This window comes from Spermophilus citellus (genome assembly GCF_964194105.1).
Source record: "Spermophilus citellus genome assembly, chromosome: 12".
NCBI classification, from domain to species: domain Eukaryota; kingdom Metazoa; phylum Chordata; class Mammalia; order Rodentia; family Sciuridae; genus Spermophilus; species Spermophilus citellus.
Genome location: NC_138198.1, coordinates 95,429,473 through 95,445,964, shown reverse-complemented (window position 1 = coordinate 95,445,964; position 16,492 = coordinate 95,429,473). Strand labels below are relative to the sequence as shown.

Here is a 16,492-nt window from a genome sequence, read left to right as displayed (position 1 = left end):
CTTCAGAAGACACAGCCTTCTGCCCTTCTGCAGGGTGCAATTTCACCAGACAAGGGAACTGCTCAGTGTCTTGATCCTAGACTTCCCAGCCTCTAGAACTGTGAGAAATAAATTTCTGCTCTTTACAAATTATACAGCTTTGGCACAAATGGATTAAGGCAAGGTGCTATCACTTCTGTGTATGTCTATGTGTGTAGTGGAGATGACAGGGAAGGAAAATAGCTATGAGGTGAAGCCTGAGAGGTTAAAAGGTTGCACTTCCAAATGGAGCAATGGAACCCTAGGGGCTGAGGAACTGTTGCTTGAACAGCAACTCCACGAAAGCATGTAACTGGTCTTTCATCTATGAAGTTAGTCCTCTGGATGCCATGTCATTCATCTGAGCATTAAGATCACTCATTCCAGTTTTGTCACTAGACTCAAGGGTAACCTTATGAGAATAGGGGAACATTTCATGTATTTCATTTTCAGCTTCAGAGCTGGCTGAGTTATGATTCTGCTCTTCCCATCTCTGCTTCTGAGGGATGGAGGCATGACAGGGTCTTTGGCTGTCCAGCTGCATCCATGAGTCTGAACTCAGAACCAGGCATTCCGAGCACACAAACCCTCACACCCGTTCTTCCAGCATATAAAGCTAACTTAGGAAGGACTATGTCTCCTGTCTCTAAGTGCTGTGACATTCTTCCTTGCTGAGCAGCTATGGGTATAGGCACATAAAAGAGACTTAAAGATGTGTATAGATTGAATCCAGCAACCATGGAACCCATAGGAGGCTTGGTGTCAATGTGATGACATGGCACACAATTTCCTTTCTTCTGCTTGACCACAAGCTCCTGTTGCTTTAACAAGTACTGAGGAAAATATTTTGTTAACCTGGGGCTCAGTTCTTGCTTTCAAGCTGTAGACCACTGATCTGATGAGGGATGTTGAAGGAGATAATTGAGTATTAAAACCACAAGGGGAAAACAGCCACAGAGATAATTTATTAGCTTATAATTCCATATATTTATAAACATTTGCCCACATTAAAATAACACACACTGAGTTGAGGATAAAGTGTGAGCTGAGAGGAGTCTGACAGAGCCTCTACCTTCCTTAGCAGACTGCACCCAGCTCTGCTCCCTTAGGGCTCCCCTCCTTCCCAGTCTCTGGCCAGCAAATCTCCAGGATGAACTTGGTGCTAGAAGCAGAGAGCCAAGTAAAAAGAATGGCTCCACATGGGGAGAGGGTTCTTCTCTCCTCATGACATTCGGGGTGCTCTGAATAAGTTCCACTATGGGGATTGGGTTTGGATCAACACAAATGTGCCTCCTGAAGGCTGACATCAGCAAAACCTTTTTCCTTGATTAACTTTGACTTTCTAACTCAAGCACTTTGGGCCTTAGGGAGTTTTAATGGACTTGCTCTGTCCTTTTCCATTTTACAGACACTGATTGGTTTTTCTCTCATGGGGTGGTGGGTACCGGGGTGGACAATGTGGAAGCACTACATGTAGCACCCTCAATAAATATCCAGTCTTGCTTTGGGGAAACAGTGAGAGGCTGAAAGCAATATCCAACCAGCCACTATTGGGAGACAAACTGGAGGAGGGAAGGTTCTGTTGTTCTAGACCCTCTCTCAGTAGGATAGTCTGCAATTAGATAAGCCTCAAGTTTCTGCATATATACTTCAAAGTAGATTTAAATCAGATTAAAATGTTAACATATATTATGAATTAGTCATGGAGATATTAGATTCTATACAAATCCACATCCTATAATCCTTACACCAACACCAATAAAACGTCTACAGGATAGAGAAAAGCAACTGGCGGGGGACTTGGCATAAGACAACTGTCTTGATTGATGCTCTGCTGAAAATCCATCTTTTTCTCTTCAAGTTTCCCATTTAGGGGAGGTTAAAAAGCAATTAAACTCCATTCACTGGCATGTGACTCAAAAAAGCCTTTTGTGATTATGATTCTTCTAAAGGTAAGCAAGCCTCTTACAGAAATAATAATTCTTTCCTTGATCCTCTGGATTCTCTCACTGCAGAGAATAGTAAGGACACCAGGGTTCAAAACAGGTGACTGTATTTAGGCTGATCTAATGGAAAAAGGTACACTTGAGCTGGTCTTGACACATGGGGCAGGGAAATGATAGTTCTGGAAACTTAACTGAGAAAATGTCTGAGGGCTTCTCAGTTTGCCATCTACCCATTTCTGTCACACCAAAGAAAGCTCAGTATTCCAAAGGCTTTTTGAAATGGGACAAGACTGATTTGGTTACTTTTATAGGGGTGAACTTTAAAAGGAAATTGGAATCTGCACTGATTTTCAACTTTTCAAGGGAGTAGCTATAATTAGCCAAGGAGGCTGCTCCGCATGGATTTCGTAGACTGAGCACATGCAGGGCCTGGTCCAACTGGGGGTCTTTCATCTTCTTGGAGGGCAAGAGAGGGCTAGAGGAAGCTAATCAGCCTGCAGCTGCTGGATGCCATTCTCCCTTTAGTGCCATCTTCCTTAGATATAACCATGGCAGGTTCACAAGAGCACAAGTAATGGATGAACAAACTTCACATTTAGGTCAACAGGAAATTCCTAGAGCTTGCTTATATTCATCCTGAGAAACTGAAGGGGTACCTGAACATTAATAGGAAAAGTGTTTCAGACTTGTCTGTCCACTTGATTTCCCCAGGTAAATATATGATTTAATGCTTCTTGGATTAAATTCCAATTCCAAGGATTGGCTGGGTGGCTTAATACAAGTTCTAGACCACTAAGCCTTTTGGTAATGGGACTGGCAGCCACCAGGCTGATGACTACTAAGACTGACTGACACTTGGTCCCCAGTGTTACTTGTGATGGTAGGGGTACCAGCTCCAACTTCAGAATTCATTGACCATACTTAGATAGAGGTGGTGGTGAGAGAAAAGGATGAAGAAGGTAAAAAAAAAAATCTTTCTGAAATTGCTTGTTACAAAGGGCTGCTTTTATATTTGAGGCACCTTAGAGTGGAAAGATTTTCCTTATGTACAAAAGAGAATCAACTTTTCTAGCAGAAGGTTGAGGAGGGAATACTCTTGAAATGATGTTGGCTATGCAATGGTGTCTCTCATGTAGAAAGTACCCTACATTTTTAATCTCCGTTTGGCTTAGAAAAGATACCATCCCCTGGCCTACCTCCCTTTAGTGTGTTTCTACTGATTGGTCTGATCCAAAACACTGTGGGTTGTTAGAAAGATTTCTATATTCAATATACAACAAGATGCCAGTGAGACAGGTTCCTGTAAAAGGAGAGATACAACACTTTGCAATGAAATAATTTAACATCCTAGATTGGTAGGTGAAGAAACCCACAAATTTTGTAGCATGTGCTTTGGAGTCAAATGAAAAATATATCTTCCAGAATTTGATTCTCTTCCAGGTCTTCAGGGGTCCTGCGTGCCCCCATCTTCTTCCAGGTTGACTTTTGAGAACTGAGTCGAAAAGCACTGCGATTCCAGGCCACGGGTTCTTTGGAGGTGTGGGGCTGAGGTTTGAGAGCAGAATTTGGACTCAGAGACTGAACCAAATCCAACAGAGATGTCTCATACCTGTAAGACACACAACTCAGTCAGCAAAGGATCAGACTATTAGAACATTAGAATACAAGAAGCCCAGGAGAGGTGGGCTGTCTAGGGCAAGCCCATCTTACACAGGTCATATCATGTGTAAGAGGCTTCCTTGGGGGAACTTCAGGGATGGAAAACACCAGAAGGACTTCAAAAACAAGGTCCCTGCTGCCTTGTAAGCTCTTCTGCTGACCCCTTAACATTACTTTCTAACTTATGAGGACAGACTAAGGAATGGGAAAAGTAATCACAATAACAGTAATGATACAACTTATTGCAAAGAAAGTCCAGGCAGACAGTGGATCTATCCCCTGGAACATATGGGCTTCTCTACCGTCTTGGCAGGGCAGAGAGACTGAGGAATTATATGTAGGTTTTCCATCACCTGGAATTGATATAATGCTTCCTGTCATATCTGATTGGTCAGAACCAGTCATGTCTCTACCAAAAGGGGAAGGGAATTGGGTATTGGCAAACACTAGCAATACCTACCCCATGAGAAATGGGTCTTCCACATAATTTGTAATAATTTTCTTATTTTACAGATGAGAAAACTAAGGTCCAGAGAGGTAGACATGAAATGGAGTCACGGTGCAAGTCATTGGCAGAGCCAAGGGGTTTTTAGGAAAAGACCTCTTGACTTCCCAGATTAGTGTGTTCGCAATCTTTTCACCATGATAAATAAAAAATATAACCAAAGTAAAAGAAGAAAATGTTTGTGTCCAACTATATTTTAGTTAAAATAGTACAATTAGTTGTAATCAGGCTATATTTCCTGCAAAATTCATCTAAAGTACAAATGCTTATCTGTATGGTCCTGCGGTTACCATAAAAATTCCATTTCTCTAGAAGCAACATTTAACCATGGATTACACTGTGGGAGAAGAATCAGAAAGTCTGTGGTAGGCAGGGCTTAGATTTCAGTTCTACCTTTAGTTTATTTAATTTACTAAGTATATTGACCATACTTTTACTATCAGAAGAGACCAAATAATTTGGAAGATTAAAAAGCAACAAACCTTATTTTAAAAAGGAAAGTTTGAAAATCACCCAATTTAACACAAGAATTACATATGACATAAAGGAAAATGAAAATGAATTTCTATGGAATTTTTCACTAAACATCAGAAAAAAACAGTGTCTTTATCAGATTATGTTCTGTGAGCAGTGTGCTTTAGTTTATTGAGGTGATATGTGATAGGCAGCTATAATGTTGATCAGTTTGGTCTTACCCTGCTGAAAGTTTTTGATGTTTGAAGAATTTAAAGGGATATATCACTTATTCAGATCCATAAAATAACACTCTTTGAAACACCTGGCCTATCTTAGCCATGAGCATTAACTATGTTGCCTCTGTTCCTCACAGAGCCAGCCTTGTGAGTTTCTTGGGCACAGGGGCTGACTTCAACAGCTTCATTGTGAACAGTGATAAGCGGAAGGCTTATCTCATCTGCTTTACCAATCCTATTCTGACCAGGCTGTGGTGACATTAATTCTATTCTCCTAGAGCTCTTTCTAGTTTTCTTTGCCTCTGAGCTAGAAAGATATATGTGATAAAACCCAAGATGTAGTAGCCTTTGCTGATTTGACTTGTCCTCATGCTCCCATCTTAAGAAAGGGCTAGTCTGAGATGATGTACAAGAATAGCCTGGACATATGTAACTGATTTCATGGTCTATTCCATAGGCTGTATTCCATGGGAAGCTAACCATGATTCCAGAGTTCCCCTCTCCCACTCCTTTTTTGATCTTTTGTGATTTTAGTAGACCTTCTCTGACTGCTATTCTAGATCACCAATACCTTTCTTGGAATGTCCCGGGACTCAATCCTTAGCTCTCATATCTTAGTGATCCTGTCTACTCTTGTGGCCTTTCTTAATATCTATAGGTCAATAACTTCCAAATGTTTAGGCATAACATTGACCTTGCCCCTGAGTTCCAGACTCATACTCAACCGCTACTCATATCTCTACTTAGATGTATAATAGACATCTCAAGCTACCCAAAACAGAACTCTTATTTTTTTTTCTGCAAATTCTAGTCTCCATCAATCCACTTACTCAGATTAAAAACCTGCTATTGCCCTTGATTGTTACCTCTGAGCCTTGGCTTGTGTTGTACCTTCTGCTTAGGCAGTTCTTTTAAATTGTGATTATTCTGTCTGTCCATTAATGTTTTTATTTAAATGTCACCTTCTCAAAGAAGGCCTTCATTAGTCACTTTATCCAAAATAACTATCACTTGATAGTCACGTTACTGATTTATGGTATTTTACTTTCTTTATATCACTCAGTATTATTTAGAATGTTATGTGCATATATCTTTATACAAATATTTATTTAATATTAATTGCCTATCTCCCTTACTAGTATAGTGGGCTTCATAAGGATAGGGTAATTATTTTGTTTATTGCTGCTATCTCTAGTGAGAAGTAAAGGTATCTGTTGCAAGGCAGGTGTTACATATTTGTTGAAGAAATGAGCAGTCTCATGGTTTAAGTTTTAGTATTTTCTTCCCTAGGCAACTTTTAAAATCTTTGGACAAATAGTCTTTGAGAAATTCATAAAGTATTTCAAACATTATGAAAAGTATTTTTCATCCATAATTTCTTCTACACAGTTTCTATAAATTACTTTTCCACTTAATATGTTGGGACTATTTTTCCATAGCAATATTTTACATTATTTTTAATGATTTCAGATTATTTCATCTTCTGGATATACTTTAGTGTTTTTAACCAATTCCCTATTAAAGAGTACTTAATTAAACTCAAAAGTCTTTTGAAATGTAATAAAGCATATCTCTTATTCCTTCAGTCAATGCTCAGAATGTACTCCATATACTAACTTTAAGTGAGTGTTAAACATTTTTTTTTATTCTGTATTTCCACTTTTCACTATTTATCCTAAACAGATGGCCTTGCTTCCCACTTCAGGGAAAGTAGAGGCCATCAAAGAGACACTGTTTCAACACTATCAAATTTGCAAGTCTTTCAGTACTCATGCTTTTCTCCTTTTACAGTGAAGAACTTAATCCAGGGCTGGGGCTGGGGCTCAGTGGCAGAGCACTTGCATAGCATGAGTGAGGCACTGGGATCAATCCTTGGTAACACATACAAAAATAAATGCTGTCCATCTACAATTTTTTTAAAAGAACTTAATCCATCTGTACTTCTTAGGAATATTTTAGTTTTGATTAGCTACTCAAGAACTCATTTTATTCTCATTTTGTTGTTATCTCAAAAAAGAGAAGAAATAAATATGTGTCATTTTAATCATTTTATCTAGGAAATATATTTTCAGTGAGGTTCTATATTTTCCTTTAGGCTTATTATTAGGAATTTTCTAAATCTTTTCATTGCTATTATGAATGAAACTACCTATAGGTGGACTGTTTCAACTATTTGGAAATATTGTAAATGCTACTATTGGTATTAATTTCACTTTCCAGTTTTCACTGTTGGTATACAGGAACATGATCACATTTTGTACGCTGGCCTTTTATCCTGCAACCCTTTTACACTTGCTTAGTTTTAAGAGGCTTGTGTAGAGTCCATGGGCTTTCTAAATAGATAATCATTTCATCTGCGAACAGGGACAGTTCAGTATTTCTTTACAGCAAGTCTGCTGGATGATGGATTCTCTTAGTTTTTTTTTTTTTTCATCTGAGAATGTAATTAATTCACCTTTATTCTTCAAAGATACTTTCACTGGCTTGATAGTTCTTTCAACTCTTTAAAACTACTGTACATCATTCTATTCCCCAGGTTTCTGATGAGAAACACATAGTCATTCAAATCATTGTTCTTCTATGTGCTGTCAATTTTCTCTGGCAACTTCCAGTATTTTTTCTACTTTTTAATTTTCAGACATTTAATTATGATGTTTGGAATGGATTTCTTTTGAGTTAATCTTGTTTGAACTTGCTGAGCTTCTTAAATCTTCTTTCACCAGATGTGAGAAATTTTCTTCTAGTGCTTTTTTCCCCCTACTTAATGCTCTTTCTTCTCTTTCTGATATTCTTTCACAGGTCCCTGAGGTTTTGTTTCTTTTTTTCTTTTTCTTTTTTTAAATTTTCCTTTGTGTTGTTCAGAGTCGATAGTCTCTATTGGTTTACCCACATATTCACTGACTTTTTTCTCTGTCATTCTTATTTTGCTATTGAGCCCATCCGGTGAATTTTTATTTCAGTTATTTTATGTTTTTGGTTCTAAAATAAGCATTTGATTCTTCTTTATATCTTCTATTACTATGCTAAAACTTTATATCTTTCGATACAATCTAAAGAATGTTTGCCCTTACTTCATGAAGCATAGTTACAAGTTGCTTTAAAGTTGTCTGATAATTTCAGTATTACTGAATTCTTTGGTTTGGCATTCATAGATTATCTTTTTCCTTGTAAGTTGAGATGTTCAATATTCTACATATGCTGAGTAACTCTGGACTGTATCCTGGACATTTTTAATGTCATGCTATGAGACTCTGGATTTTACTTAAATTCTAAGAAGAATGTTGATTTTGTTGTGTTCAACCAGAATTGATAAATTTCAACCTGTCTTCTTTGAGGCACTGTTATCCCAACAGTTAAATTTTAAAAGCACTTTCAGGCTATTTGGATCAGTCCTGTATGTGTCTCACCCAGTAGACAGTATAGGCCCTAGGTAGTGATAAATTCTATATCTTAGTTCTTAAAGTCTGTGAGAATTAAGAATGGGAACCAGAATTTAAAAAAAATCATAAAAGACCAAGTAGTACATATTTTAGGCTTTGCTGGACAAGAGGCAAATTCATAAGAGGATATAATTAAAAAAATTTTTTTTGTAGTTGTAGATGATAGCCTTTATTTTTATGTGGTGCTAAGGATCGAACACAGTGCTTCACATATGCGCTAGGCAAGAGCTCTGCCACTGAGCTACAGCCCCAACAAAGATATGCTTAATTAATAAAGGAAAGAATATATTTCATAACATTTTGTCAACAAAAATGTTGACAAAAAACATTTTTGTTGACAAAATGTTAAAGAATAATAATCAAATACATAGTTTAAAAATTTAGGTCTGAGAAAAGTGGAAATTTAGGGGGGAGTGGGCAGAATATTTCTCTTATCTGGGGTTCAAAATTAATGATCACTGCCATCCAAATTGAAAATGTTCACCTGTTAATGCTGAACTATAATAAGAAGTTTATATATTTTATCCATGAAAAATGTCTTTTCATACAGATAGCTCATATCAAATATAGTTATTAGTCCATAAGTATAAGATTTTAGGTGAACATTTGTAGAATTATACTGGATTTTTCTGCTGATGTTCCTTTTAGTTTGTCATTACATGGCAAATTAATCACTTTCAATTGATAGTTAGGTAGAAGTTTTAATTGCACAGTGAAATAGAATTTGCAATAGAGAAATTTCCTTTGTCCTTATATTCAGGCCCCAAATCTGTAGTTTGAGCTCAGAAAATATATCTGCTGCCAGTTTGTGGAGAATAGGGGTCTCACTTCTTGTTTAAACTTCTGACAACAGAAGAACATAAAACAGTATGAAACTACCTGTGATTCAGGTAAGGTTAGCTGTCATTGAAAATGACTATCACAGTATAAGTTTATACATAAGCATCGATGTGCCTTGCAATTTTAGGTTGAATTCATTAAGAAACACTAAAGTCTAAAGCAAAAGCTTATTTTCAAGAGTAAGCTTATTTTCAAGTTGTAAGAAACTTTTTTTTCTCAGAAAAATTTCATTCTTAATTCTGAACTTAAAAGAAAATCACAAAAGAACTTTACCACTGCTATGTCACTTGTGACTGTCACAAGTCATGACATTTGTCCTTTATTTCTCACAAAAATTCAAGGAACCAGTGATGGTTAATTCCATGAAAACAAATAAATTTCACCATTGACACTACTGATTCAATAACAAATGTTAAATTAAAATGTTTTTCCTCAAAGAAGCTGATGAATAACATAATGAATAACCATAAACTTTAAATCCCTTACATTTTCACAAGCTTTGTAAATCTATCTAAACCTTTTTCTTTTGTATCCATAATTTTTCTGTCACCAATTATAATTCATTTCAGCAGATTCCACTTCAGGTTGTACTGAATTAGTGTTCTGTCAACTTCTTTGAAAACATTCATGCCTGTCATTGTTCCACATAAAACTATTCCTAGAGGAGAAATCTCCAGTCATGGTCACTGACTTGGTACTGACTCAGTATCACTGAACTGAATCTCTAACAGTGCTCAACCCATCAAGAGTGAAGGAGAAACACCTTGAATAATTTTTCTTGTTTTAAATTAACTATCTATGCTCCTCCCAATTTTAGCTTTTTGAACAACTTTATGTATAGATATCAAGAATACTCTCTTTTTGTCGTTCTCTCCTATTTAGTACTCTGTCCTGCAGACACCAGCGGTTTTGGCCTCTTCAGATTTCCAACTCTGCCTCCTTAAGTCAATGAACTGCTTTGGCTCCACAGAAGTTCCTGAGATACTGTCCAAGAGTGTCATTGTATTGCTAATTTCATTTGTTTCTCCTCTTTCAGGGATAACTGACATGTGCATTTAATGTACAATGTGCAAAAACAGTTTCATATATTTTGTTTTTAGTCATTTCAAATGGTGGAAGGATAAATACAATCCCTGTTATTTCATTTTCTTTGAAAGAGGGAGTAAGTACTCTGATAAAGATCTTAATTTGAAAACATGCTTTAAGAACATACTTTAAGAACATGCTTTCCTGATACTTAAGAAAAATGCCAAAAACATGTTGGAGAAAAGATAGCCTTTTTAACAAATGGTACTAGGATAACTGGACATCCCTATGTAGAAGAATGAAACAAGGTTCTTATTTTTCACCCTGCACAAAAGTCAACTCCACTTGGAATTTAGACCTAAATTTAGAATTTAGACCAGAAACTTTGCAACTGCTAGAAGAAAACACTGGCACAACACTCTAGCACCAACTTCCTAACGTTCAAGAAATAAAACCAAGAATCAATAAGTAGGGTGACATCATATTACAAAGTTTCTGTACAGCAAAGAAAACAAGAGCTTAAAGAAACATCCTACATAATGGTAGAAAATCTTTGCCAGCTACTCCTCTGAAAAGGGATTAATATCCAGAATATTAGAAAAAGAACTGAAAAACAAATAATGCAATTGGTAAATGGACAAAAGAACTAAACAGACATTTCTCAAAAGAAGAAACACAAATGGCCAACAAATATATCAAAGAATGTTCAACATACCTAGAAATCAGGGAAATGTGAATCAAAAACTATACTGACTAACCTTTTATTTCACTCTAGTAAGAATGGCAATCATCAAGAATACAAATGATAAGTGTTGAGGAGGATGGGGGGAAGGGTAAATTCATACATTGTTGGTGGGACTTCAAATTAGTACAACTACTTTGGGAAACAGTATGGAGATTTCCTCAAAATATCAGGAATAGAACCACCATATGACCCAGCTATTTCAATACTTAATATTTATCTAAAAGAATTAAAATCAGGGGCTGGGGATGTGGCTCAAGCGGTAGCGCGCTCGCCTGGCATGCGTGCGGCCCGAGTTCGATCCTCAGCACCACATACCAACAAAGATGTTGTGTCCACCGAGAACTAAAAAATAAATAAATATTTAAAAAAAAATTCTCTCTCTCTGTCTCTCTCTCTCTCTCTCCTCTCTCACTCTCTCTTTAAAAAAAAAAAAAAGAATTAAAATCAGCATACTATAGTGAAACATCAATTGTTTACTGCCAGAGCAATCCATAATTGTCAAGTTATAGAATCAGCCCAAGTACCCATCAACAACAGATGAATGGATATAGAAAATGTGGTATGTGTATACAGTGGAGTCTTACTTGGCCATAAGTAAGAATGTAAATTATAGCATTTGCTGGTAAATGAATGGAACTTGTTTTAGAGATTTTTTTTTATTTTTTTATTTTTTTATTTTTTTTTTTTTTGCTGCTGTGACCCAAAGACCTGACAAAAACAATTTAATTTGGAGGCTCAGGGTTTTAGGGGTCTTTGTCCACAGATGGCTGGCTCCATTCCTTGGGACCTGAGGTGAGGCATGACTTCAAGGTGGAAATGTGTGGCAGAGGAAAGCAGTTGGAAATATCACACCAGGAAGTAGAGAGAGAGAAACCCAAAGGCATGCCCCCAGTGACCCACTTCATCCAGTCACACCTCACCGGCCTACAGTGGTTAATCCCTATCAGTGGAATGAAATGATTAGGTTAAGGCTCTCATAACCAATTAGTTCACCTTTAAACCCTCTTGCACTATCTTACATAGGAGCTTTTGGGAGATACCTCACATCCAAACCACAACAGAACTGAAGAATATCATGCTAAGTGAAATAAGCCAGACCCAGAAAGTTAAGGGCCAATTGTTTTCTCTCATATTTGGAAACTAGAACAAAAGAAGGAAAAAAAAGGGGGGTATCCCCTGCAAATAGAAGGGAGAGCAGGGGAGTAGATGAATAGAGGAGGGAAAACAATCAGGAGGAGTAGAGGAATACAGAAAAGGGAGGAACTGCAGAATGAAATTGACCAAATTAGGCTATATACATATACAGTGAATTTCACCTTTATGTATATCTAAAGCACCAATTTAAAAAAATTAGAAGATCAGTAGAGGAAGGAAAATGGTGGAGGGAATGAGGAAGTATTAGGGACTGAAATGAAGCAAATTATATTCCATGCATGTATGATTATGTCAAAATGAAACCCACTGTTATGTATAACTAAAATGCACTAGTAAAAACATTTCATACAAAAAAAATCATGCTTTGTGAATGTATCTTGCATTCTTATGGCATTCAAGTTTTGCCAATAAGAAATTTAACCTGCAGGGAAATGTTAATTGTTTTGCTTTAAGGTTAGGGAAACTTGTGGAAACAGATTTAGGATTTGCATTCTGGTGGTGCCAGAACCTAACACATTTCCCAGAATACCCAGATTAAAGTTATAGGAAGAAAGATACAGACTACAAAGTTAATGACAATCCACAGTTCTAGTTACTCAGGGAGAAAAAAGACAAGTAAGGCATTTATGAAATGAAAAAGATCTTAGAGGCAAATAATTAAGTTTTAAAAAATGTGTGTGAATGCAATCCAAATCAACATCACATATTAACTAAGAAGAAAGATAACAGATGCATCAGTTGTATAATACACATTAGCTAGATCTGAAATGCCAGTAATCCTATATCATCTTTAGTTGTTAGATAAATAAGCACAGATATTAATCCAAGCTGATTGCTTAAAAGAGATCCCCATAACAGATGTGAACATCAAAAGTAAGAAGAGTAAAAAGGGCACATCAACCAACATACCAAAGAGGGAAGACAATGCTCAGTTTTAGGAATCAAGGTTAGATCCCAGGAAGGGATAGAGAAAACATGGATAGAAAGATCAAGCTGAAAAAATTCTTGATATTTCCTTCCAAAAACAGATTAGACAGCTTTTAGGAATTCCTTTGGAAGATGAGATTTATGTGAAAATATCATTTTAGTTTTGGAGGTGCCAACAAAGACACTGGTATTATAGGAATTTTCATATTTTTTAAAAAATGTTTTCATTCAATATAAAGGTAGAATTAAAACTTATAATTTCTAATTTCCCCACTTTTTGCTATATCTGTACCAATATTTCATTGAAAAAGTATCAACTACAGGGAATTACAGTATTCTTCTTACCACCAAATCTACCACTTCATTGCATCTGTACCTAACTTCTTTCTTCCTCCTCTATTACTGGACAATCTCCCAACAAAAGCTGACCTTTTCCTATCTTCTGAGTCCTATCCCCTTATACCTTCTTGGGGGATCTTCATCATTCCATCATCCCCTCTTCAAATTCACATTTTCTCTCTTAACTGAATCATTACCATCAGCGTTCAAACATGCTTTAATATCTTTTAATATTTAAGAATATCTGTCCTTAAAGGTCTTCCTTAGAAAGAAATTACAGCTAATAAATTCAGGGGGAACAACAATAGAAAAAAAAACATCATTTTGCAACCCCTGATCTAGTCAACAATCATCAATGGCTGCCAAAACCATTAAGTGAAAGGTTGATGGGGACCTTTATAATAGATGGATCAGGATGACATCATCTAAGTCCACTGATATATCTTAAAACTACTAAAAGTAGGACAACTAATAATTATCTTCTTCCTGATATGCTACAACAGAAAGTACACAGCATCACCTATGAAGGATTCTTGCCTTAGAACAATTAAACTTTAACCTAATCAAACCACTAGCTCTAATTGCCAATTTACATGAAATTCAAAGTACAGAGGAATAGTCTAAATGACATCTCAAGGATACAACCAGCCAAGAACCAGAAATTCTATGACAAATGATTAGTTATTTCAACAAATAAATGACATTAAAAAGGAAGAAAAAGTGGTAATAGATTAAAATAACTTTTTTGATCTATCAACCAAATGCAATAAGTACATAGTGATGCAAACAATAGCAATGGCAAATATATACTTTTGAAACAAGGAAAACTGAGAAGATAAATAGGTAGTTAATATTAAGGAATTTTACTTTGTTGGAATAATGGTATTATAGTTATAAGTTAAAAAAATCTTGTTAGAAATACATACTGAAGTATTTTTTGGGAAAATGGTATGATATCTGGAATTTGATTTAAAGTATTCATCAAAGAAAAAAGTTTGGGGGAAGATTATAAGAATGGCAGAACCGAAGACTTTTGAAACTCTGTAAAACCTATAGATCCATTAAATTCTCTCCACTTTTTGCATGTGTTTGAAAACTTTGAAAATACAAATTAAAAAGAAATCTCTTAAAACACAACACCCATTAGCTTCCACCCTAACTTGTTTCTCTTTATAGCAAGCTTTCTAAAGCAGTAGCATGCATTATCTCTGTTTTTCACCCTTATTCAGTCTGCAACTGCTTGAATCTGGTTTTCTCTGGATCATTTTCCTGAACCTGTTCTTCTTAAGAGTCACAAAATAACCTCTTTGGGTAAACCCAATGGACAGTTGAATTGTTTTGACCTCTCACACATATTCTATAGAAGTGACCCTGTCTGCTTCCTGGAAACACTTGTCTCTCTGCTCTTGGTTTCCATGACATTACAACCTCCTCCATTTCTTCTTGCTTTGGGCCATCCCTCAACGATACTGCCTTTGCTTGCTGTTCTTCTATCTAACTTAAATATACTGGCATTCCTGTGTACTTAGCTCAGAGGTCTTTTCTCTTTGAGATCTCAGTATTACATAGCATCTCTGTGCCAGTTCTCAAATTTCTATCTTTAGCCCAAGCTTCGAAATCTAATCACTTACTTGATTTCTCCACTTGGGTATTTCAAAGCATTTCAAAATAACATTTCTTAAGTCTAAGTCTTTACCTTTCCCCACACTTACCTCTTTTCTCATAGCTATATTTTCTTCCTCTTCTATTTTTTCCCATTAAAAACAAAAACAAAACAAAACAAAACATCTTTCATCCACTCTACTACTGAAGCCAAGATCCTTAGAGTCATCTTTGATACCTCCCCTCAGTACTTGTTGTTTCTACATCCTAAATACATTTATAGTATTGATTGTTTGTATCCCATTTCAACCCTTGAGTTCCAGTCATTACCTTCTCTTATCTATACTACCACAATAGATTCAAGAGTTTTAAAATTTTACTCCTGTTCCCCTCCACATAGTAGCCAGAGTGAACTTTAACAAATACCAAATGGATCCTGTCAATCCCCTCCAGAGACATTCAGTTAACAAGGGTAGTGTGGTGGCTAATTTTATGTGTCAACTGGGTGGATATGATGCCCAGTTGTTTGGTCAAACAACACTAGTCTAGATGTTGCTGTGAGAGTATTTTAAAGATGTGGTTATAATCAGTTCACTTTAAGCAAAGCAGATTATCCTTCATAATGTAGATGGGTCTAATCCAATTAGTCGAAGGTCTTAAGAGTTAAGATTGAAGTTTTTTTAATTGTTTTAATTAGTTACACATGACAGCAGAATGCATTTTGGTTCATTGTACACAAATGGAGCATAGCTTTTCATAGCTATGGTAGTATACAATGTAGAGTTGCACCATATGTGCAGTCAAACACGTACCTAGGGTAATGATATCCATCTCATTCCACCATCTTTCCTACACCCATGTTCCCTCACCTCCCTCTCCTTTGCCCAATCAAATTTCCTCCATTCTTCCCATCTCTCCCACTCCATTATGGATCAGCATCCACTTATCAGGGAGAACACTTGGCCTTTGGTTTTTTGGGAATGGTTTATTTTGCTTAGCATGATATTCTCCAATTCCATCCATTTACCTGGAAATGCCATAATTTTATTCTTTTTTAAAGCTGACTAATATTTCATGTGTGTATATACCACAGTTTCTTTATCCATTCCTCTGTTGAAAGGCATCTAGGTTGGTTCCATAGTTAAGCTATTGTGAATTGAGCTGCTGTCAACACTGATGCAGCTGTGTCACAGTAGTCTGCTGATTTTACCTTGGTTTGTATCTCTGGGTATTATTAAAGAGAAATCTCTCCTATTGGTTCTGTTTCTCTGAAGAACCTGTGTCAAAATAAAAAATAAAACACCAAGGAGTAGGGTATCTGGGTCAAATGGTGGTTCCATTCCAACTTTTTAAAGGAATCTCCATACTGCTTTCCAGAGTGGTTGCACCAATTTGCAATCCCATCAGCAATGTATGAGTGTACTTTCCCCCCCACATCCTCACCAGCACTTATTGTTGCTTGTATTCTTGATAATTGCCATTCTGACTGGAGTGAGATGGAATCTTAGAGTAGTTTTGATTTGCGTTTCTCTAAATACTAGTGAAGTTGAACATTTTTTCCATATATTTGTTGATCGATTCTATATCTTCTGTGAAGT

General features: G+C 36.3%; 1 protein-coding gene across 7 annotated transcripts in view; it reads right to left on the bottom strand.

Moving 5' to 3' along the window:
* Positions 1-968: 968 nt before the first annotated feature.
* Positions 969-16,492, bottom strand: part of KIAA1328 — a gene marked incomplete at its 5' end in the record, with an annotated part of 283,630 nt that continues 268,106 nt past the window's right edge. For all 7 annotated transcript variants that reach the window (XM_081262751.1, XM_081262752.1, XM_081262755.1 and 4 more), the window contains one exon: positions 969-3,573. In XM_081262751.1, the coding sequence (XP_081118877.1) occupies positions 3,363-3,573 (211 nt within the window). In that variant the 3' untranslated portion in view covers positions 969-3,362. The remainder of the gene's footprint in view (positions 3,574-16,492) is intronic.